The following is a 23,448-nucleotide window of genomic DNA, read 5'->3' on the forward strand; positions in this document are numbered from 1 at the left end:
GCGAGATATGAGGCGGACTTTTTTTAACACTTTGTGTACCGAGATGAACGTGGGTGAAAACAGGAAAGACTGCTTTTGAGCACAGCGATGCCCTCTCTCTCTCTCGCTGTCTGTCTCTCTGCCTTTCTCTTGTCTTACTCTCTTTATCTGTCTCTCTCTCTCTTCATTTTAATTTTTCTGCATCTGTTTCTACATCTTACTTTCTTTCTGCAATTCTTTCTCTCTCACTCTCTCTCACTGTCTGTCTGTCTGTCTCTCTCTCTCCCCACCCCCCACCCCGCACCCCCCTCAACACTATCTTTATGCTATCTGACCACCTTAGGCTTCTCTTCCATTCCTCTTTTTCTTGCCGTCTTTTTTTTTCCCACCTACACAGGAAAAAGTGACTATGACGGCTGGCCCTCGGCTGCTGCATTTCCCTCGGTTTTTGCACTTTGTGGGTTCTGCTAAAATGCAGATATGTCATGCTCTGAAACAGTGCAAAGTTCTATAAATTGGTCATAGTGAGAGAGCGAATCAGAAAAACACAGAAGGCGAGAGAGAGAGAATTGACCTGTTATTCAGACCGCAAATGATTATCATGCCACGGCTCACTTGCAGCTATTAATCTTTTTTTTTTTTTTTGCTCGCTCTGGTAATAAATTCATTTGTATATTGTTGGTCTCTGGATGCTTTCCCTGCCTGTATTGTGCGTGCGCGTGCGTGCACACACGCACACACACACACTTACGTTCACAGTGGTTCGTGTAGTGAATAATGAACATGCACCTTACAGCCAAGGGGAATTATTACAGTGTACACGTGATTAAACCTTCAGCATGACATGGACAGCAGTGAAGTCCCATTTCCTGTTTACTACAAACCTTCAGGTCTGTGTGGAGTGAGTAGTGTAAATGTAGACAGGAGAGATGTGAATGGTGAACTGAGCTGTGGGGATTTTCCCCCCCGTCATCCTGAAGCGATCGTACACTCACTCATGAGCACAGTGCTGACACAGAAACAAGACTGCACCAACTTGTGGCAGATGCAAGTTGTTTTTGTTTAAAAGAGCTGAGTATTTTCCCCTCTCTTGTACCTTTTTGGTGCAGGACTTGTGTTGCAACAGCTCCCCCAGCTGGATCATACATGTGGCAGAGTTCCACTAGCTGGAATGTGTGTTAGAGACACGAGAACTGTGTGATGTCAAAATAACAAGCGATGATATTATAAATTCTATTCTCACTGCATTCTGATACATCGCATTACAAGACATTTCATGCGCCATGAAAAATATTCAGCTTGTAATATATATGGCTAAACTTATGAAGACGATATTACAGCACAGCGTTGTCGAATGATCGATTCTGATTGGTCAGAAGGTGTTGATTAATTTGCTGTAGAGGCGACTCTCTGACAGTAAATCCCAGGGTTATATTAATGCACTTGTTCTAATATATTAATGTTATATCTGATATATAATTTCTATAGTGTTATGGACAGGAACTTGTACGTGTATCCAAGTTTTTCTGTTAGAAGATGGTTATTTAACATTTTTTGGAAGGAGTCTCCAGTGTCAGCACAGTTTTCTAACACGGGATTTTTTTTTTTTGGCTTCTCTCTAACGTGACAAGTCGCATCATATCAACATCAAGAGCGAAAGAAAAAAGAGCAGGTGATCATTTAGCTGAAATGACATAACTTGTTTCAGGGATGTCCCACAACAGTAAATGTAACTATAAATGGATAAGAAGTATAACATGTCATTCTGTAGTTAATAGTAATAGTTAGAGTTGAAAAATTACTGCAGTAAGAGGAATAAAACACTTTGGGATGTGGTGTTATTGGAATAGAAATGGAGTTTGGTGTGGTAATATATCAATGTTGTTATCAGTTGTCTCAATACAGCTCTCTGTCCCTGTCCCTGTCCCTCCTCCTCCTCCTCCTCTTCCTCCGCTTCACTGACACCACTGACAGGTGAAAAGCAGTGAAGTGATGAAGGATTAGGATGGTTTCAGCCCTCGCTGGTGTTTGGTGTTCAGACTCGGATCCGTTTTCCTAGGAAGAGTGCATTTACATATCCTGCTGGGCGTGGACATGGGTGTGTGTGTGTACATGTCCTCAGGAGGGAGCGAGGGACAATTTGCTTCTTTTGTCATCATCACCTTTGAGCTATTCTTATGAAAATGATCATGTAGGTTGACCTTGGTTGACACTGAAGGTGTCCTGGGGTAATGTACGCTATAGCAAAGCCTCACTGTGAGCTGAATAACACAAGCCTTTGTCTTGTTTCGTATCATATATAAATGTGTTATTCTAGATTGTATCATTGATAGGATTCCGTTAGATTGCTTTTTTTTTTGTTGCAAGTGTAGCCCTTCCAAAGCTGACAGAAGTTTTCCAAATGCCTCAAGTGACGTCAAGTGCTTTTTATTTCTTTTTCACCCGTAGAGGCAAACGTGCACGTTGCTCATGCTGCATCACATGGCAGTGTAACGCGCTCCGAAGAAAGCACTATCTGCCCCCTTACACATACATGATTGGCTCGTGCCGCTGTGATTGACAGCATTCCCTCCCTCCCACCCAGAGAGCTCTGTTTAGACTCCGAGCCGTCGTCGGGATTCAAACTCGTGATCTAACGAAAGGGCAAGCGCTTTTCTGGTGTGCCACTTTTTCATTTATTTTTTTTATTTACCTTCTTGCCAATCAGGTCATGCGTTAACAGGTGACAGAAGCAAGCATAGAAGACAAAGTGCTGGTGTACAGTTCATCTTGTTTGAGTAAATGTTAGGAGAAGAAATATAATAAAAATATTTCATTGCCAATATTCCAACATTGCAATGCAATATAAATAGAAATAACAACTTGTCTATTTTTGTTGAGACGTTCCCTGGTACGCGAACAACCACCTCATCACCTGAGTTAAACCATTCTTTATTACTGATAAGAAGAAATGTAATCTTGCTAGCAAGCTAGACTAGTTAGTTAGTTGATATAATAGTAGCTATGACTGGTAAGAGTGTTGTTATAGTAAGTGTGAGCATTTTATTTCTCGTATATCTGAACCTGACCAATGCTCTTTATGAGAGGAAAATACAGGTGTGAAAGCACCCTAACATTTCTGTAGTACAGAACATATTCATTCTATCATATAGTATAACTTTGGGTAGTTTTGTAAATGAGTGATAGGGAATGTAGCATAGAACATGCTAGTGGCAATGGTTTGTGTGTTTAGTGTAAGAATGCAACCATTATTGTGTGTCTGGAGGATAGATATTCTGTAGGTGTGGCTGGCTTTGTGTTGTGTGTTTTGTCTCTCTGTGTGTGTGTGAGTGTGTGCGCGAGTGTGCGTGGCACATGCAGGTGAAGGAATTATCTCTACCCCCCACACCACTTCCTGGCCTTGTGGCTATGCCTGCAGAGTCAGGTGTTTGTGTGTGTTTGGAAGATAAAGGTTGATTTGCTGTGTGTGGGTGTTGGGGGGGCGGGGGAGGTGATTTGGTGTGGGCGTGGACAAATGTCCATACAATCTTTCATCCTACATGTTTGTTATTCTTCTTTGACTCTACATAAATGAATACTTTGGCATCAAATGAAGTCGTCACACCCCAAAATATAATTGATCAGTCATGCAGACATGTTATTCAATTCAATTTTATTTGTATAGCGCTTTTAACAATGGGCATTGTCGCAAAGCAGCTTTACAGAAATGTATAAATTCAGGGTATTCATTTTAAATGAATAAATTTACCCCTAATGAGCAAGCCAGAGGCGACGGTGGCAAGGAAAACCTCCCTGAGATGATATGAGGAAGAGATTTTGAGAGGAACCAGACTCAAAAGGGAACCCATTCTCATCTGGTGACAATGGATAGTGCAGTTTTATTTCTATAACTGTGTACTGCATGGACAAAAGTGCAATTGTGTAACAATTCATTATGGGAAATTCATTATAGTTTTGACATGAAGTCTATTTTGTTGAAGTTATCAACTGTTCACTGATGGAGACTTGAGTGCAAAACAATTGTACTCCTAATCCATCACAGCAAAACTGTTCATATCAATTGCAGTCCAAAGTCATCTTGATGGTTTCTAAGTGGTACCACCCACAGTAATCTCATGCATCTTTAGGCTGCCCATGTGGGGCCATCCTCAGCAGCAGCGAGTGATGAGAGCTCCAACCATCAGGATGGATCAGGCAGGTCCGGAGAGCAGAAGGGGCCAGATTATCTGACATTTCTTGTTTTTTTTAATTAATTAATTAATTAATTATTTTTTTCCCCCTTTTTTATTAATATTAATATAATTTTTTTAGAGCTACACCACAAATATAGCGAGCAGGTAGGATTTTATAAAGATGGCAGGAAAGTCCCTATTTATAGATACAAGTGCGAAGTGGAACTACACAGTCATCCACGTAACTTCAAGCTTGTTGGTGCAATAAGATTCTTGAGGCCAAATTATGACTCTCTAAGATGACGTCTTCACGATATCTGATGTGTTATCACTAGGCATGAGATGATACACTAAAGCCATGAGAGATATCCGGTACAGGCTTCACAAGATGATATTTACACAAATAAAATATGAAATTTGAATATATTTGTTTAGTAATGAATCAAACAATACAAATCAAACCAATATCAATACATTGTACTGTAAGAACAGTAGATCAGGATTTATAATATAAGGCATAATTTTCACCTTTGTATTAACGTTATTTTAATCTTTTTCAGTGTCATAAATGTTTCTCATGGCAACGTTATTAATATGGAAAAATCGTTTGATTGTAGATTGTGTCACGCTTACCAGTTTCGTTGTACACATAAGAAAAACAATCGTTTTATTTTGTATTTCCTCATTCCGTTGAAATTAATTTCGAGTTACTCCACTGCCAGCACAACACACAACGTGCTTCTGAATCGCTTTTAGACGCGAGCGTGACTTACATCAAGCGCAGCACACAGGAGTTGATTTTAACCTGTGTTTCAGACTGCGGTCAAGCCAGCCATGATAGAAACCGTGCACGTATATACAGCGGTTTACGGTAATTTCCTTGGGATGGCTATGCTACACATCTGTGTATTGTGGACAGTGTGAAGAAGTTGAGCAGTAGTGTACTACGGGCTGTTTCATTATTATTTTTTCCAAGTTCACATGGACCAAATGAAAAGAGCCTGCAAGCCTTGTTTTGAACACATGTACCCCATAACACTTCCTTCTGATTAGCTGAACTTTTTGGTCTATTAATTAAGCATGCTTCGAGGCAGTTGGGTTCCCAGTTGCAAACTTCGTGCTCTGTATGCTACTGCCTCTAGTGCTGCTGCCATGTGTGTTAAATGAGGTAGAGCTCCTAATGAATATTAAATGGAAAAATTGCGATACACCTCAGAGAAGCAAAATTCGTTTAGCCAGTATTTCGTATTGCGATATTCAAGACAACGAAATTCTGTCTCATGCCTGGTTATTATGATGTTTACATTTGCAGAGGTCTTCATGCATTTTTATGAGGTTGTATGCAACTTTGGCAAACACCATATGCAAACCCGTATGGCTACTGTATTTTGATGCTTGTGTCTGAAATCGCTCACTCGTTCACTACATATTATATAGAGCAGCACTGTTGGAGACACTTTACTGAATTCAGATGCTTACTAGCGGGTTTTCTAGAAAGAAAATGTTTTATAAACGATTTGAATGTTACGAATTACCGAGCAACCTGAAACCACAAAAATACAGAAGAATTAAAAAACAATTTTCGGGAATAAATACACCACTACCAAGTACCCACTGGATTTAGTGGTTATTAAACAGTATTATATACATTTATATATGAAGTTGTCTGCTCCATTGTAGTACTTAGGAGTGTACATTAGTTGTACACTGAATTTACTGAGCACTATGTAAAGATTAAAACAAAAGGGGGGGGGGGGTGTTTGCTGTTACGGGAAAACAGCCAATGACGCAAAGCAGGGTTACGGTTACCGCCTTGAAGTTGATTATTTTCCTATAACAGCACGTCTGTTGGTTTAATTCCTGGCATACCACAGACATTTGCCAACGCTAAAAACTTCTGTTCATTAAATAATGACACATCAATTTATAGTGACATCCTTGAAACAAGTTTAGTTCCTGTTCTCACTTGTGTTATAGCAGTTCCAAAGAATTGTTCTCTCTCCAGCCTCTCTTTTTTTCTCTCTCTTGAAGATAGTAAGGCATAAAAATAGCTTGTCGTGTTACCCATAAATCGTGAAGACTTTCCCGCATTGGAAAACTTATAACAAAACGCTGACACTGGAGACTCCTTCCAAAAATGTTAAATAAATAAACATCTCCTCATAGAAGGCTTCACCATATCAACAATTACACTTTTTTTTTTTTATCCGTTGCGGAGTGTAGTCTTACAAGTCCCTGTGCAAGTTGTTACTATAGAAACAAAAACATATTAGAACAAACGTATTAATATAAACCTGTGAATCGCCTTACTGTCAGAGCTGCTGTTATGGAAACACCTTCTGACCAATCAGAATGAAGCTCTCAACAGTGCTGTGATGTAAGGGGAATGTAATGAGCTCTCTATAGGGAAATATTTGTCCACTGAGAATTCACTATGTAGCATGGGCATGAGTCAGATCCTACCAAGATCCTTATTCTGAGTGGGTACAAAAAGAACATTTCCAAAATATGCCCCAGACCTTTTTTCCCACACTGTGCCAGTTTTGACATGAAAAGAGTTTGAATCATATCAAAACATTCATCAGTGTCACAAAGTTCTCAAGAATCATGAAAGGCCGAGTTTCAGAACTGTGCCCTGTCTTGATGTTGCTGCGGTCAGCTTCATGCTCTGCTCAGTTATCCCGATGAGGGGTGTGTGTGTGTGTGTGTGTGTGTGTGTGTGTGTGTGTGTGTGTATTCGTCTTAGTGAAAGCCTGTGGGTTTAATGTCACCGGTACATACTCGGTGCGTAACTGTCAGCGACATGGGAAAGTTAACTCTTTCCTCACCAGGCTGCAGAGAGAGAGATGACTGGCTGTGGCTCTGAGCACTGACTTGGCGAGTACTGGAATGACAAAGCAAACAGAAAGCCCGGTTACCTTAGAGGGGAAACACATACACACACATTTGGTGTGTCTCTCTTTCTTGCATTCTTCTTCTGTTCTTGCACGTCACCTTTGCCTGTGTATCATGAGAGTTGAGTCATGAATTTCAGTAAGTAAAACAGTACACTAAAGATATCATCAATTTTACATAAATGTAGCCAGTTAGCCAAGATATCTTTGGGGATTTTGTTTTTACACTGGAAGTACGACTTAAATGCCCAAAATGGAAAATTGTTTCAGTAAATATATGCCTCAGCGCATATCTAGATCCTTAGTAAAGTATAAACACTTAATAACTATATATTGGTGCACACCAGTGTTCAAGATGGCTGTGTTTTCTTATTTCAAGTTTACCAGTTTTCCAGTAAAGCCAGTAATCAACTGTATCCTCCTGATATGTAAACCTTAAACGGTTCTATCCTGGTGGGCGTGGTTTCTTCTTGGATGTCTCCGCCCTTATCGACATGGCACAAGGGTTCACACTAAATGGTTTGTCGAGGATGAAAATGGTATAAATCATACGCTATGGCCTCCACACTCACCACATCTCTGAACCAAACTGCACATATGAGAGATTCAAACTCATTAAAACGCCAACTGAGGGGAAAAGTACGTTTCCAGAGATTTGTAGAATCGAAGCCAAGGTGCATCAAAGCTGTTCTGGTTTTAACACCTTTCCTTTCGTTTGTCACCCGACTGCCATTTTTTTAAAGAGATGACTTTGTAAAAGTGTTATGAGTGGTTTTGATGGGTTTTATGGGTTTTGTGTATTTTGGTGACTAAACGTCCCATTTGTTATATATCTCTAAATTACACACCATTCAGCATGACTGTGAGTAGTAGCAAGAAAGGAATGACTCAAAAAGTAGAGATATATTAAAAAAAAAAGAACAAAACTTATCATCTGTGAGTATTTTCCATCAACACCCCCTTTTATTTTCACTTATGATCAAAACAATATAGTTTTATATATATATAAAAAAATCCTAACGCTTTGGGTATTTCTTATGTAGGTGTATGAATGTTAGACATATTTCATGATCCTGTGGCAAACTGTAGTGCAAGAGCAGAAAGCCACACAGATCGAAGTTCCAAGACATTAAAGATTCAGCTTATTCAAGAAAAATGAAAAGGTACAAAGCAAATGAAGAATTACAAAAGTGCAAAAAAAAAAAAAAATGGGTATAAAATGGGTGTGAACAATTAAGACTATATATTTTTATACAAGTCCTCTTCCTTTAACATACAGATCATTGTGATTATATTTAAAATGTAATTGCAAGTTGTTTTTTGTGTGACGTAGCGAAACCCCGTGAGCTTCCCGAGACTCGTCTTGAATCCGAGGTGGTTCCTAAAGTGGCCCGGATGACCGTCTCTGGAAAGAAGCAGACCATGGGCTTCGATGTGCCGAGGTAAGAGCGCCATGAGCTGGGTTTGTTTCAGCTCTGCTGACACTGTTAGAAAAAAAAAAAAAAATGACTTGTGAGTTGAGTCAGTAATTCTTGGTTTTTGTAACGCAACTTTGTTTTTTTTTTTTTTTTTTTTTTGAAGTGGATGAGCCACTTTAATGTTACTGCACGTGATGTGCCATAGTTATATTGTTTCACGTGTGAAAATTCCAGGCCACGTATAGCGAAGATAAAAATGATTAATATAACAATAACGTTTATAGCTTGCTCATATTTAAGTGGTCTTTCAGCAGAGAAAGGGGACAGTGTGTGTGTGTGTGTGTGTGTGTGTGTGTCTTCTCGCAGCATTAAAACCACAGGAGTGGCTGCTGCCTATAGATTATTCAGATGAACATGCAAACACAGAAATCCGCAGACTATCACCTCCACACCTTAAACCACAGACCACACCCATGGTGCGGGAGGGGGGGAATTATGGGGTGTACAGAGTGTTCTGCAGGTGGATCGACCTTTATACTCACACAACCTAAAAAAACATAATACTGTAGAACACTTAACTAAAGGCTGAAAAATAAGGTTGAAGCTTTGCTAGTTTAACTTTTAAAATTAATCATTCAAGTATTGATGTAAATTTGTCACACGTCTGTCAAGCTGCATTCATGAAGCAAAAACAGTTTTAACAATTTCTTAATTTCTCAAGCTGTGCTGTCTTTCTGAACATTAAAGGAATAGTTTGAATAGGTGAAAAATAATCTCAGGTACATTTAAATCTAAATTTCAGCTCAATTTCCTTTTATTTTTTGTAGCACTTTTAACAATTAGACATTGTCACAAATGTAGTTTTCTTTATTTTCACATTTGAGGTAATCCTTAGGCTGGGCTCCCTGGGACGTTATCGTTTCTACAGTAACAACTTACACAGAGACTTGTATAGCAGACGCTCCTAAATAAACGTATTGAAAAAGTGTGTAATTGTTGATACAGTGATGTTATTTTTATTTAGCATTTTCAGATGGAGTCTCCAGTGTCAGTACTTTGTAACAAGAGGTAAAATTTTAATATTGAGTACTGCTACACAAGACGTCTTCAAATGTTTGCGCTTTGCAGTTTCTCAGCAACATGACAAGCTGCATTTTGGTCTTATTTACTTCAAGGGAGAAAAAAAAGAGAGGCATGTGAGGGAACGGCTGCTTAGAGCTACTACAACATGAGTGAGAACTTGTGATGCTCCATGACATTAACTGTATGTAACTATAATGGATAATAAGTACAAAATGTCATTCTTAAATACGTCATGACACTTCATTACACCATTGATTATTTTCCTATAGCTGCATAACCCTGAGTGTTTTATTCTGTACTTAATGTTGCCCATTCAAAATTTCAATCAACAGCTGTGTGTGGGTCGACCAGGAGAAAAGGAGATCACATTTAGCACTAAATATTTTCATTTATTTCCTTAAACTGATGAGCTCTTTTGGTTAAAATGCTTATTCGTTAGCTATTAAAATATCGCTGCAGTGTATAGCTGCAAATCCCGTCTGATGGAATCATCTGTGATGCTCACAAAACATGTTACGTGTTGCAAATGATGCATCTAGTCAGATTAATGGTCGTAGATTTCTGAAATAATAAATCCGTGGCCTTGTCGTGTCTGTGCAGCTCAGAGGAGAATGGAGTCAGTCCGTCTGTACGCAGAGGTCCGAGCCCAGAAGTGACGGCAGTAGCAGCTCCGGAGACTCCATCTAAAGCGGCGTGTGTGGTGGAGGAATCGGCGGCCCCGACCCCGCCCCGCTCCACCAGCAAAAACAAACAGCAGCTCAACGTCCGCACCGAGCTGGAGCAGAGGCAGGGAGGGAAACCGCTTCTCAACCTCGTCGTCATAGGTACGCCTTCTCCATCCGCTTATCCAAGCATCTTATACGTATGTGGTCTTACACATGTTCCAACCCATTAACCCTTTAACATTATTGCCTACTGGCTCTGCATGTGCAAACTTTAACCATTAATGTTTCTGTGTCTGCATGTGTGTGCGCACAGGCCACGTGGATGCCGGTAAGAGCACGCTCATGGGTCATCTCTTGTACCTGTTGGGGAATGTGAATAAACGCACCATGCACAAGTACGAGCAGGAGGCGAAGAAAGCCGGCAAGGCCTCTTTCGCTTACGCCTGGGTGCTGGACGAGACCGGAGAGGAGCGAGACAGGTCAGTTTAACAAACGTGCACATCAAACCTACAGTACCAGCCTAAAATATAGATGTTTGCAATGTTTTTTTTTTTCCTGTTTCTAAAGGATTTTGTGTGAAATCCTGCGTGAATAGTAACGGCAATGCCTAGGTTTGAATTTGTTTCTAAAATATATTTTTTGAAACACCCCCTACTACTGCCTTCAAGTCATTTCAGAATTACAGTAATTTCAAACTTCCGACGTCGGAATATGCACTGACTCGTCAACCTCGAGGACGTCCAATTTGCTTCCCGTGTCACTGTGTAACTCTGTATATATTATTTGCTAGTTTTCACTTCTTCACTATTATTCTGTATTATTCTATAAAGTAAAAACAAGGCAAGCACTTGTGTGGCTGGATGTGAAGCTTTTGGCTGTACTGTTCAGATGATCAGGTTCCTTTGTCTATTCAACACTTTTTTTGCACTTCAGCAGACTTAAACTATGTTGTTATTATTTTTTTTCTTTTTTTGAAAACTAGATTTTAATTACAGGGTGCCCTTAAAATACAATTTCACTGTTATTATTATCTCTTTCTCTGTTGTCTCCATCTCCGTCTCTCTCATCTCTCTATCTCTGTCTGTTTCTGTTTGTCCATCTATCTGTCTTTCTGTCCATCTGTGTCTCTTTCTTACTCTTTGTCACTCTCTCTGTGACTGTGTCTCTTATTCCTTCTCTTTCTCTCTCTCTTTCTGTCTGGCTGTCTCTCATCTCTCTCTCTCTGTCCTCTTTCCCTATCTGTCTTGCTCTCTATCTCTCTTGTCTCTCATCTCTGACCACCTCACTCTCTGACTCTTTTCTCTTGTCTCTCCCTCTCTCTCGCTGTCTCTCCCTCTCGTCTCTGTCTTTCATCTCTCTGTCTTTTGTCTTTCTGTCTCTCTCTAATCTCTCTCTTTCTCTCTCTCTAATCTCTCTCTCTCTCTATCTCTTGTCTCTCTCTCTCGTCTGGCTGTCTGTCTCTCTCTCATCTCTCTCTTTTGTCATCTCCTCTCTCCCTATCTGTCTTGCTCTCTATCTCTCTGTCTCTCATCTCTGATCACCTCTCTATCTTTTGTCTCTCTCTCTTTCTCTCTCTCTCGCTGTCTCTCCCTCTCATCTTTTGTCTTTTGTCTTTCTTACTCGCTCTCTCTGTCGATTGTCTCTCTCTGTCTCTCATCTCGCTCTTTCTCTCTGTCTCTTGTCTCTCATCACTCGTTTCTCTCTCGTCTATTTCTGTCTCTCTCTCGTCTCATTTTCTGTCTTTCATTTCTCTATCTTGTCTGTTTTCTGTCTCTTACTTATGTCACTCTCTCTGATCTCTCTCTCTCTCAGAGGTGTGACAATGGATGTGGGCATGACCAAGTTTGAGACCAACTCCAAAGTCGTAACACTGATGGATGCACCAGGACACAAAGACTTTATTCCTAACATGATCACTGGAGCAGCACAGGTATTAAAAATGAAGACCCTAGGCCTGATGGGTAGTGCCATGCTTGTCGGATACTGTGCGCGCGTGTGTGTGCGCGCGTGCGCGCGTGTGTGTGTGCGTGCGTGTGTGTGTGTGTGTGTGTGTGTGTGTGTGTGTGTGTGTGTGTGTGTGTGTGTGTGTGTGTGTGAGGGAGGGGAGGGGAGGGGGAGGGAGAGAGAGAGAGTTTTAGTGACTTTGCAAAATTTTGTTTCTGAAAGTCTGAATGAAATCTTTGCTTTGTAGATCACTCTCCATATGAGTGTGTTCCTTCTGTTTGGGCTTGTGTGAATGAATGAAATTACTCACGGTCTACTGGCCGGATTTACTCATTTCCTTGCGTGTGGCTGCTGAGTAAGGTGTTTGGTGGAGAGAAAGCAGTTCTGGGTGTGTGTGTATGTGGCTGTGTGTGCACTGAGAAAAGGGGCTTCACTGGGGAGAAAGTGTGTGTGTGTGTGTGTGTGTGTTTGGGGGTTTCATTCTCATAAGTAATAAGCAGAGCTGTTTTTCAAGTTCAAATTTAACGATCTTTTAAATGTTTTTTTTAAGCACGGGGAAATTTTTGTAAAATAGAATGCAAAACTTTGAGGTTGTATTGTGATACTTTTTTTTAATCATCACCTGTCTCAAATACAAGTTTAAAAATGCAGAAATAGGCACAATTTATTTCAAGAAATAAATGCAAAGTAACTTTAAAAGTAATTGCAAAGTATATCATATGTATTTGAAAATGCACAGAATAAAACAGAAATGTAAAATAAAAAGTATTCACATTAAGGGGACATTTTAGATTAATATGATGTATTACATGCATTTATTAAATTATTACAGAGGGAAAATATTGGGTTTGTACACAAATATATACCTGACTGTGTGTGTGTGTGTGTGTGTATATATATATATATATATATATATATATATATATATATATATATAGATATATATATATACATATATACACACACACAGAGAGTCAGGTCCAGAAGTATTTGGACAATGACAGAGTTTTTGTGATTTTGCCTTTATACACCACCACAATGGATTTGAAATAAAACAATCAAGATGTGATCGAAGTGTAGACTTTCAGCTTTATTTTAAGAGGTTCCACAAAAATATGGCATTTACCATTTAGGAATTACAGCCATTTTAAGCAAAGTACCTTCATTTTCAGGGGCTCAAAGGTATTTGAGCAAAGTGACAACTGTAAATATAACCACAATTTTAATATTTGGATGAAAATCCTTTGCGGTCAATGACTGCCTGAAGTCTGGAGCCCATATTCTCAAAAGTCAAATTCTGTGTTTCCTCCCTGGAGATGCTTTGCCAGGCCTTCACTGCAGCCGCCTTCAGTAGCTGCTTGTTTGTGGGTCTTTCTGTCTTCAGTCTTGTCTTCCGTAAGTGAAAAGCATGCTCTATTGGGTTGAGATCAGGCGCCTGACTTGGCCATTGAAGAGTATTCCATTTCTTTGCCTTCAAAAAGTCTTGTTGCTTTCGCAGTATGCTCTTTATCCACCTGCACTGTGAAGCGGCATTCTATCAGTTTTGTAGCATTTGGCTGAATGTGAGCAGGAGTATAGCCCTATACACCTCAGAATTCATCTTGCTACTTCTGTCAGCAGTCGCATCATCAATAAACACCAGTGAGTCCGTTCCATTAGCAGCCATACATGCCCATGCCATAACACTGCCTCCACCATGTTTGACACATGAGTTATTCCTTTCTTTTTCGCCATACTTTTCTCTTCCCATCATTCTGGTACAAGTTAATCTTGGTTTCATCAATCCAAAGAATCTTATTCCAGAACATGGGAGGCTTTTTTAGATGTTTTCTGGCGAAGTCTAATCTGGCTTTCCTGTTCTTCATGAAGGCATCTCTTGATTGTAGATTTTGACAATGATACGTCTACCTTCTCCAGAGTATTCTTGACTTCTGTTGATGTTGTGAAGGTGTTTTTCTTCACCCAGGAAAGGATTCTGCGATCATCCACTTTAGTAGTCTTCCGTGGTCTTCCAGGCCTTTCGATGTTGTTGAGCTCACCAGTGCTTTCTTTCTTTTTATGAATGTACCCAACTGTTGATTTGGCCACACCTAAGGTTTTTGCTATCTCTCTTATAGATTTATGTTGTTTTTCCAGCCTAATGATGGCCTCCTTCACTTGCATTGAGATCTCCTTGGACTTCATATTGGTAGCTCCAGTCGAGCAGCTGCCAAATGCCAACTCAATACCTGATATCAACTCCAGACCTTTTATCTGCTTCATTTGTCTTGAAGTAATGAGGGAATGGACCGCACCTGGTCAATTAACTTCTTGTCAGTCAATTGTCCAAATACCTTTGAGCCCCTGAAAATTGAAGTACTTTGCTTAAAATGGCTATAATTCCTAAATGGTAAATGCCATATTTATATTCTACACTTCGATCACATCTTGAGTGTTTTATTTCAAATCCATTGTGGTGGTGTATAAAGGCAAAATCACAAAAACTCCGTCATTGTCCAAATACTTCCGGACCTGTATATGTACATGTGTGTGTGTGTGTATGTATGTGTGTATATATATATATATATATATATATATATATATATATTGTGTGTGTGTATGTATGTATATGTACATGTGTGTGTGTGTGTGTGTGTGTATATATATATATATATATATATATATATATATATATATATACACACACACACACACACACACATACATATATATATATATATATATATATATATATATATATATATATATATATATATATATATATATATACACACTATAATATAACATTTTTCAGGCCCATCACATATTTCATGCTGTGATTACATTTCTAGTAATCAGTCAGTTAAAAATCATGACTTTGAACAGGCCATGATAGGTAGATATATCTTCTGAAAAAAATTATACAACAGCCGTTGCAAAGATTTTTTAAGAATGCTGTGAAAAACAACAACAAAAATACCTAAGATGATACTGTGGACAAAACTAACATGTGGACCAGACAGATCAAACAAGTCTGGCCAAACTCATGCTAGGAAAAGCAAACAGGCCACACCCAAGTGAACCACACCCAAATTAAACACTGCTCTCCAGTAGTTGATTTAGTTAGAATTAGTCCTGCACAAATAGTTTTTTTTTTTTTTTCTTTTTCAGTGCAGATAACACTGAAGGCCGTTGTCCTGGTTGGTGGTAATGTGAGCCTTGTTTTGTGATGTTCTTTTATCACTGGCAAACTCAGTCTCTCTGTATCATCTGACTAATCAATAATCAACAGTCACACAGAGCAAGAGAGAACAAATTAAAGAACAACACACACACTTTAAAAACAAATTGTACCAAAAATGCATCCACAGATTCCATTACCCATCTGAATTCATGCTACAGGAAGTGGAAGACACTCTGGACCTCATTTTCTAAACACAAAATGTTGACGTGTTGTAGGTGGTTTCCAAAAACTTGCTAGAATTGCATCACGTATTACACAGTAGCGTGAGGGTGGGTGTGGGTGGGTGTGGGTGTGTGTATGTGTAATGTAATACATACATACTATATATATACAATATATATATATTATGTATGTGTGTATGTATGTGTATAGTGTGTGTGTGTGTGTCTGTGTGTGTGTGTGTGTAACATGTTTCTGAGGGTGCTATTTGTTCATGATAGCTGCAGATTTTTAAGAGCCTACCAGAAGAGTCAAACTGAAACTTGCCACATGGGCATAATTGCACCTCCCATATAACCCCGATTATAGGCTGTGCTGAAAAACTCTTTAAAATTCAATATGGAAACAACATATGCACGTTCTGTTCATAAGATGCACGTGAATGAAATCATACTGTTTGAACACTGTCAGCATCAGGGCTGGCGAATATGTAAATGTGAAACCAATTTAAGTCATCGTTTTAAGAAACACAATTTTAAGAAACTTTTGAATCATTTTGAGCATAATCTTGATCAATCTTCTCAACTAGTTAATGATGTAATTTTGGCTTCCCCGTATTTATCACATACCCTGTGGTTGTACTAATTTAATCACATAAATCGTCACTTCTGAAGTGACTTTCAGGCTGCAGTAAATCATATTGTGAAAAATTAATAGATTTACCTATTCCTAAGGCAAATTGGCATATTATTTTGCTCATGTGGAATTTGCCTCACAGTTTGTATGTTCTCTGTGGTGGCTGTGTGTGTGTTTATATGCGTGTGTACTGACGTAGCTGTGTTAGTGATGGATGCCTGTCTGGGGAAATTTGAGGCTGAGTAAGTGTGTGTATTTGTAGGTAGCTGTTATTAGTAGTAGTGGGAGAGAGATATGAAGCAGTGAGTGTGTATGTGTTCAGGCAGACGTAGCTGTGTTGGTGGTGGACGCCAGTCGGGGAGAGTTTGAGGCTGGGTTCGAGGCTGGTGGTCAGACCAGGGAGCATGCTCTCCTCGTTCGATCTCTCGGCGTCACACAACTCGCTATTGCTGTCAACAAGATGGACCAGGTGAGTAACCATGGTGACCACAACATCCACAGTTACCACAGTGAGTGTCAATCAAAATTTCCCTCAGCCTCTGAGAACTACTTCTCTGCTTTTCTCCCATCGTGTGTGTGTGTGACCTCAGGTGAACTGGCAGCAGTCAAGGTTCCAAGAAATAACTTCCAAACTTGGCCAATTTCTCAAGCAGGCTGGTTTCAAGGTACGACACCATGCTTTTGTTTGACGCACAGATGTAAATGCAATGATCTTTTCAAAGGGATGCTAGTTTGTGTGTTTGCACCTCTCTGAGAAGTCCAACACAGATTTTTATCATATGAATGACTCATTTAATACACTGGAGTTCAGAGAAACTCATGTTCTTATGACTACAGCTTCATAATACCAGGAAACCAATGCAAGTATGCCGATTATCATCTGCTGATTTGCCCTCTATATCCAGAAATGAGAGAGAGAAATTTTCTCATCTGCAGAAAACACCCATAGCTGCAGGGAGATACATTGGCTGGAAATTTGTTTGAAATTTCAGCAACATTTTTATACAGCATTTTTACATTTTACTTCTCTCTTGTCTGTTACTTGTTTGCAGTTGAGCTCATGATTTGTAGGATAATCTGCATGCACGGCCATATTTATAGAAATCCAGAAGAAAAAGAGAAATCTAGAAGCATCAAAACTTTGTACAAGTTATGAGGGTTCTTCTGTATGTATGTATAATGTATGTGTGTGTGATATACACACACACACACACACACACACACATACACACACCTATCAGCCATAATATTAAAACCACCTGCCTAATATTGTGTTGGTCCCCCTTGCGCCACCAAAACAGCTCTGACTCATTGAGGCATGAACTCCACAAGACCTCCGAAGGTGTGCTGTGGTATCTGGCACTGAGATGTTAGCAACAGATCCTTTAACTCCTGTAAGTTGTGAAGTGGGGCCTCCATGGATCAGACTTGTTTGTCTAGCACAACCTACAGATGCTCAATGGCTTGAGATCTGGGGAATTTGGAGGCCAAGTCACTACCTTGAACTCTTTGTCATGTTCCTCAAACCATTCCTGAACAATTTTTGCACTGTGGCAGGGCGCATTGTCCTGCCGAAGAGGCCACTGCCATTAGGGAACACCGTTGCCATGAAGGGGTGTACTTGGTCTGCAACAGTGTTTAGGTAGGTGGTAAGTGTCAAAGTAACATCCACATGATTGCCAGGACCCAAGGTTTCCCAGCAGGGCATTGCCCAGAGCATCACACTTCCCCCGCCAGCTTGCCTTCTTCCCATAGTGCATCCTGGTGCCATCTCTTCCCCAGGTAAGTGACGCATCCGACCGTCCACATGATGTAAAAGAAATTGTGATTCATCAGATTAGGCCACCTTCTTCCATTGCTCCACGGTCCAGTTTTGATGCTCACGTGCCTACTGTAGGTGCTTTCGGCGGTGGACAGGGGCAGCATGGGAACTCTGACCGGTCTGCGGCTACGCAGCTCCATACGCAACAAGTTGCAATGCACTGTGTGTTCTGACACCTTTCTGTCATATCCAGCATTTCCTTTTTCAGCGATTTGGGCTGCAGTGGCTCTTCTGTCGGATCAGACCAGACAGGCTAGAATTCGCTCCCCACGTATATCAATAAGCTTTGGGCGCTCATCACCCTGTGGCTGGTTCACTGGTCGTCCTTCCTTGGACCACTTTTGGTAGGTACTAACCACTGCATTCTGGGAACACCCCACAAGACCTGTTGTTTTGGAGATGCTCTGACCCAGTCGTCTAGCCATCACAATTTGGCCCTTGTCAAAGTCTCTCTAATCCTTACGCTTGCTTCCAACACATCAACTTTGAGAACTGACTGTTCACTTGCTGCTTAAAGTATCCCACCCCTTGTCCGGTGCCACTGTAACGAGATAATCAATGTTATTCACTTCACCTGTCAGTGGTTTTCATGTTATGGCTGATCGGTGTATATGTATAAATTTAAAGTCTTTTTAAAAGGGTGAGTTGAATGAAAGTGTGACTTATTAGGATTGAATTGAAAAATTTTTCTAGGAAAAAAGGGCTGGAACATTGCATTGAACAAAATGGAGTATATGTAGAAAAGTGATATACTTTTGTGACACCTATTTGCAATAAACAATGCGAAATAAAAACAATTAAATTAAGGTTTTCATTTGACTCAGCCTTGTACTTTCCCTTATTTTCTGCATTAATCATGTAAAGAACAAAACACTCACAGGCGTGCTTCTATAGGAAAATAATCAAGGAAGTGGTGGTGTGATGTGGCCTGACACAGTTACTGTTACCACTCTGAAGTTGATTATTTTCAGATAACAGCAGGTCACAATGTGATTTATTCATTGTTACACAACACTTTTTTTTTTTTTTATTTAAAAAAGAAAGACACACTTTAATCCATTTATAATTGCATTGCATTTAACATTGTTACTTCCTGTTATCACTTACTTTACAACAGCTGTAAATGTAGTTCCTGCAGTATCTTAATAACACTAAACTATAAGATAATAAGACAAAAAATTGCAGCTAGCCATGTTAGTAAGAAACGGTCCTGAAGACTCTCCCATGAAGGAAAACCTAATTACAGCGCTTTACCTCTGCCTGTTGCAAAGCACCGACACTGGAGACTCCTTCCTTACAGAAGACTATTTAATGTTTCTCTTTTCTTGCAACAGTAAATGGCTTTTAAAGAACGTAATCTTGACATTTGTTTTTAAATGAGGAAGCTGAAGATCCCTGCATTAACATGTCAGATTTTCATCGTGTGATCAAATGTATGCTTTCTAAAAATATATAGTTTAAAAAAATATGTACTTGATAACGGATTGGACTTTATTCGTCAAGACTTGTATTTCTCATTCATAAACTCTTTATTAACAATAAACTGCTAACTGTTTCCAGTTTCCCAGCCGCAGGCAGATGTTACTATTTAGAGCAAGCTTAACAGCGCTGCTTTGTTGTTTTTGTGTAATTATACATTATTAAGTATCTATCTGTAATTGCCAGAGTGATTATGCGCTTTGTCCTCTAGTGTTAATGTGTTGTTTGCAATGTGATTACAGGAGTCTGATGTGTATTACGTCCCTACCAGTGGTCTTTCAGGACAGAATCTCACCACCAGGAGCACAGAAGCAGCGCTCACTGCCTGGTACAAAGGCCCGTGTCTACTGGAACAGATAGGTGTGTATATCCATGTGGCGTAGTTTTAGGTGTTTTACAGTCTTGCAGAATCCTATGTGCATTCATAACAAACCACTGTGAGGGACATGTGTTAGCATATTAACTAGGATTTTCCAACAGTTAACCTATGAGTGAACCCACACATAAACGGCTAAATTGCAGCATGCCTTGCATGATTCCATTGACTCACAAAAAAGTCCCCAGACAGTTAATCCTGAGCCTCGTCCAAGCGCTAAGATCCTGCCGATACGGTGCTATGCAAAAGTCTTAGGCATCCTCATTTTTTTATGCAAATTGTCTCATTCTTCCTCTTCTTCTTATTGGTTCAGTAAATAAAGCATTTTAGATTTCCTAACATTACATTTCCAACAAAAAAATTACATATTACAGAATTACAGAAAAAATGTTTGCATGTCAGTAAAGAAACTAATATATTACATAATAGACCAGTTTTCATACTGTTATATTGACAAGCCCTAATTAGATGTATACGTGTGAATATTAATAGTAAGTAATAGTACTTTGGAAACTAGAACGGTGAGAACAAATTTCATTGTTGTAGTACTATTTGTGTATATTAACTTAAATATTAACTTCTTTTAATAGCACAAACAAAAAAAAATCTTCATTTCATTCTACTCTCCTGTTACCTGACGCAAATCAGTCATAACGTTTAGGAAACATTTTGGCCAAAAGACCCTTGTGTCATGTGATGTAGAAAAATGGCTTTGAGTGAATTATAGCTTTATAGGTTTAAAATTGGTTGAAGCCAGTTTCATGTTACCATTTCCAACAGGCGCATCTTTTACTGGTGGATGAATTTTAAAGGGTGTCTGTTAAGCATAATGTGATTAAAATAAAATCATTTGGGATATGGGCCCATGTTTATTTTATATATATTTTTAAAATCACAATCCTACCCACTCCCGAAGGAATTCTGACCAATCCTTTTTTCCCTCCCATTGTTATTATTTTTGTTAATACCTGCCAGCAATATTTTCTAATGGAGAAAAAAAAAAATATATATATCTTACAAAGTGAAAAATCTTGAATATAGTCAAATTTACTAGTATTTCTTTTTGTAAGATTACAGTAAATCAAATATCTGATTATTAAACTTATCTCTAGACTTTTTATTTGTCTAATTTGAAGCTGGAATTGACAGATTTTCAAATTTTTCTAATTTTAAGCATTTCTTTTTTGAAAGGAAGCAAAATTACCTGCCGATAGAATTAAAAAAAAAAAGCTGGAAATTATTAAAAGCATCTAAAAACAAGATTAATAATCTTATATTTGATTTATAATAATCTCATAATTACAAATATTTGATAAATCTGCCCATATTAAAGATATTTTCAAAGTCAAATTAAAGATTTTCAAGAGTGTTTCCCAGAATATGAACAAAATAGCCATTTATTCCACTGACTAGAATAAAGTAGTTATTGAATTTATTGAATGAATGAACAAACACTTTTTTTTTTTCCCCTGAGAATCCAGTCCTCATGTGCACCTTTCAGGCTCAACCTGTGTTTAAGACTTTTTTCAAAAAAAAAAAAAAAAAAGTATTGCATGAAAAGGAGTTGAAGATGGTGGATTTGGAGTTAGATATCACCAACAAGTAACATCGCTGTGGGTAATTTAATAGAATACAATCTAAAGTTATTTAGTTTGTACTAAAATTAATCCTGCCATCTAGTGATTTTCTTTAAGAAAGCAAAATATTTCATCTTCTGTAGATTCTGTGCTACTGCTAATAGTGAGGGACCTTTTAATTTCCTGGATTATGTAAAGGGCACTATTAGTTTCTATTAAAAGGATGTAGAGCCTTGTATAATATTGTCATTTTATTAATTTAATCTTCCTGAGATTGTCTACTATGTCTTAAGCACATTTGTCTTTTAGAAAAGTGCAATCCACATATGATGCATTAATATTAGTAGTAGTATCATTAACATTCAGTGTAGGTAATGCCATCATGTAGGAACAAGTCACATGAAAAGTGCAGGGAAAAACAATAAAACAGGTCTGTTTTCTTGCATTATGCAAGTGATGAGAAATACAAATTTTATTCATGAGCATTCAGGGCGTGCAGGACTTCTTTAGACGGCTTCCCTTGTAGTTGTATATAAAGAGCATGCTACTGATATCAGTCCTGTAAGAGTAATCCTGACCATCAGTGTCACTGCATACTTTTCTTTTTCTTTTTTTTTTTTAAATACCCCATGGTTGCTGCAGAGCTGTGCACGGTTTGCAAGAAAGTGTGAACGTGTGCATGGCAGCATGTGGATGATTGATAACACATGCAGGTGTTTGCACTGCTTTGACCCACTGTGATTTGTTTGATGTTTAATTCCGTTCATTTGAACTTTATAGGACTTTATAAATGTCAAATGTTAACAGGTTTTTACATTTTTTGGGGGGGAATAACCCTAGATAAGAAGGAGAATAGAGAAACATATTAAAGGAGTTGTTTGTAGATTGTTTGTACCCTCTGCTGGCTGTGAGGCAAGTTGCGATTTAAATTAAACACTGCCATTTCCCGCTAACTGACCCCTCCTGCTCTGCTGAATAAGCTGCAAAAAGTATAAACAGAGCTACTGAGATCCATTGGCAATATTGCAAATGTGTGGCAGTTTGGAAAAACTGGTTAAACCTGATAAATTCTGGTGAAAAAACAGACAAATTGGTGATCAATTTTTTTTTTTTTTTTTTTTTTTTAAACACAATTAAGTTTTTCTGTGAGTAATATACTTTGATACTACAAAGTATATTATATTATACTATAAGACAATGTAAAGATATACTATACATCCCATTCCAGATTTAATCCCACTTTGCTGTTATAATAACCTCCACTTTTTCAGGGAAGGCTTTCCACTAGATTTTGGAGCGTGGCTGTGGGGATTTGTGTTCATTCAGACACAAGAGCATTAAGTGAGATCAGGCACTGACAAGGAGGTCTGGGGTGCATTCGGTGTTCCAGTTCATCCCAAAGGTGTTCAGTGGGGTTGAGGTCAGGGCTTTGTGCAGGACACTCGAGTTCTTCCACTCCAGCCTTCACACACCATGTCTTCATGGAGCTCGCTTTATGCACAGGAGCATTGTCATGCTGGAACAGGTTTGAGCCTCTTAGTTCCAGTGAAGGGAAATTGTAACACTACAGCATACAAAGGAATTCTAGATAACTGTGTGCTTCCAAATTTGTGGCAGCAGTTTGGAGAAGAACCACAGATCAGGATATCCACAAACATTGGGCCGTACGGTGTATATTTGACCAAAATGAGGCTTCAGGCTGCTTTCTAACCTTGCCTGATAAATGAGCCAGTTTAACCAACGCCACAGTAAAAGTCATCTGTCTGCCTAGAGAGATCTAAAACCTCGCTAGCTAAAGTGTGATTCTGTTTTTTTCCTGATAGTTACTCACTGCATCAAAATGAAATCAGTATGTAAGCAGATTCCGGCTCTCAGAATGTCACATCATCGAAAGAGAGAAGGAGCGTTTACCCACTGATGACAGTGGACAAAATTTTTAAAATGTTTAAATGATGTAAATAAAAGGCAGGAAGTTTACTCAACAGAACTGACAGTGAATCTGTGATTATTTCCTTGATGAT

At 38.9% G+C, this 23,448-nt stretch overlaps 1 protein-coding gene across 2 annotated transcripts in view; it reads left to right on the top strand.

Moving 5' to 3' along the window:
- hbs1l (HBS1-like translational GTPase) overlaps positions 1-23,448 on the top strand; it is a 42,046-nt gene that overhangs the window by 11,468 nt on the left and 7,130 nt on the right. For both annotated transcript variants that reach the window (XM_026944928.3, XM_026944930.3), the window contains 7 exons: positions 8,379-8,487; positions 10,147-10,370; positions 10,525-10,690; positions 12,024-12,141; positions 16,496-16,642; positions 16,764-16,838; positions 19,717-19,834. In XM_026944928.3, coding sequence (XP_026800729.1) covers positions 8,379-8,487; positions 10,147-10,370; positions 10,525-10,690; positions 12,024-12,141; positions 16,496-16,642; positions 16,764-16,838; positions 19,717-19,834 — 957 coding nt within the window. The remainder of the gene's footprint in view (positions 1-8,378; positions 8,488-10,146; positions 10,371-10,524; positions 10,691-12,023; positions 12,142-16,495; positions 16,643-16,763; positions 16,839-19,716; positions 19,835-23,448) is intronic.

Source organism: Pangasianodon hypophthalmus, chromosome 16, assembly GCF_027358585.1.
Source record: "Pangasianodon hypophthalmus isolate fPanHyp1 chromosome 16, fPanHyp1.pri, whole genome shotgun sequence".
In the NCBI taxonomy this organism is placed as follows: Eukaryota; Metazoa; Chordata; class Actinopteri; order Siluriformes; family Pangasiidae; genus Pangasianodon; species Pangasianodon hypophthalmus.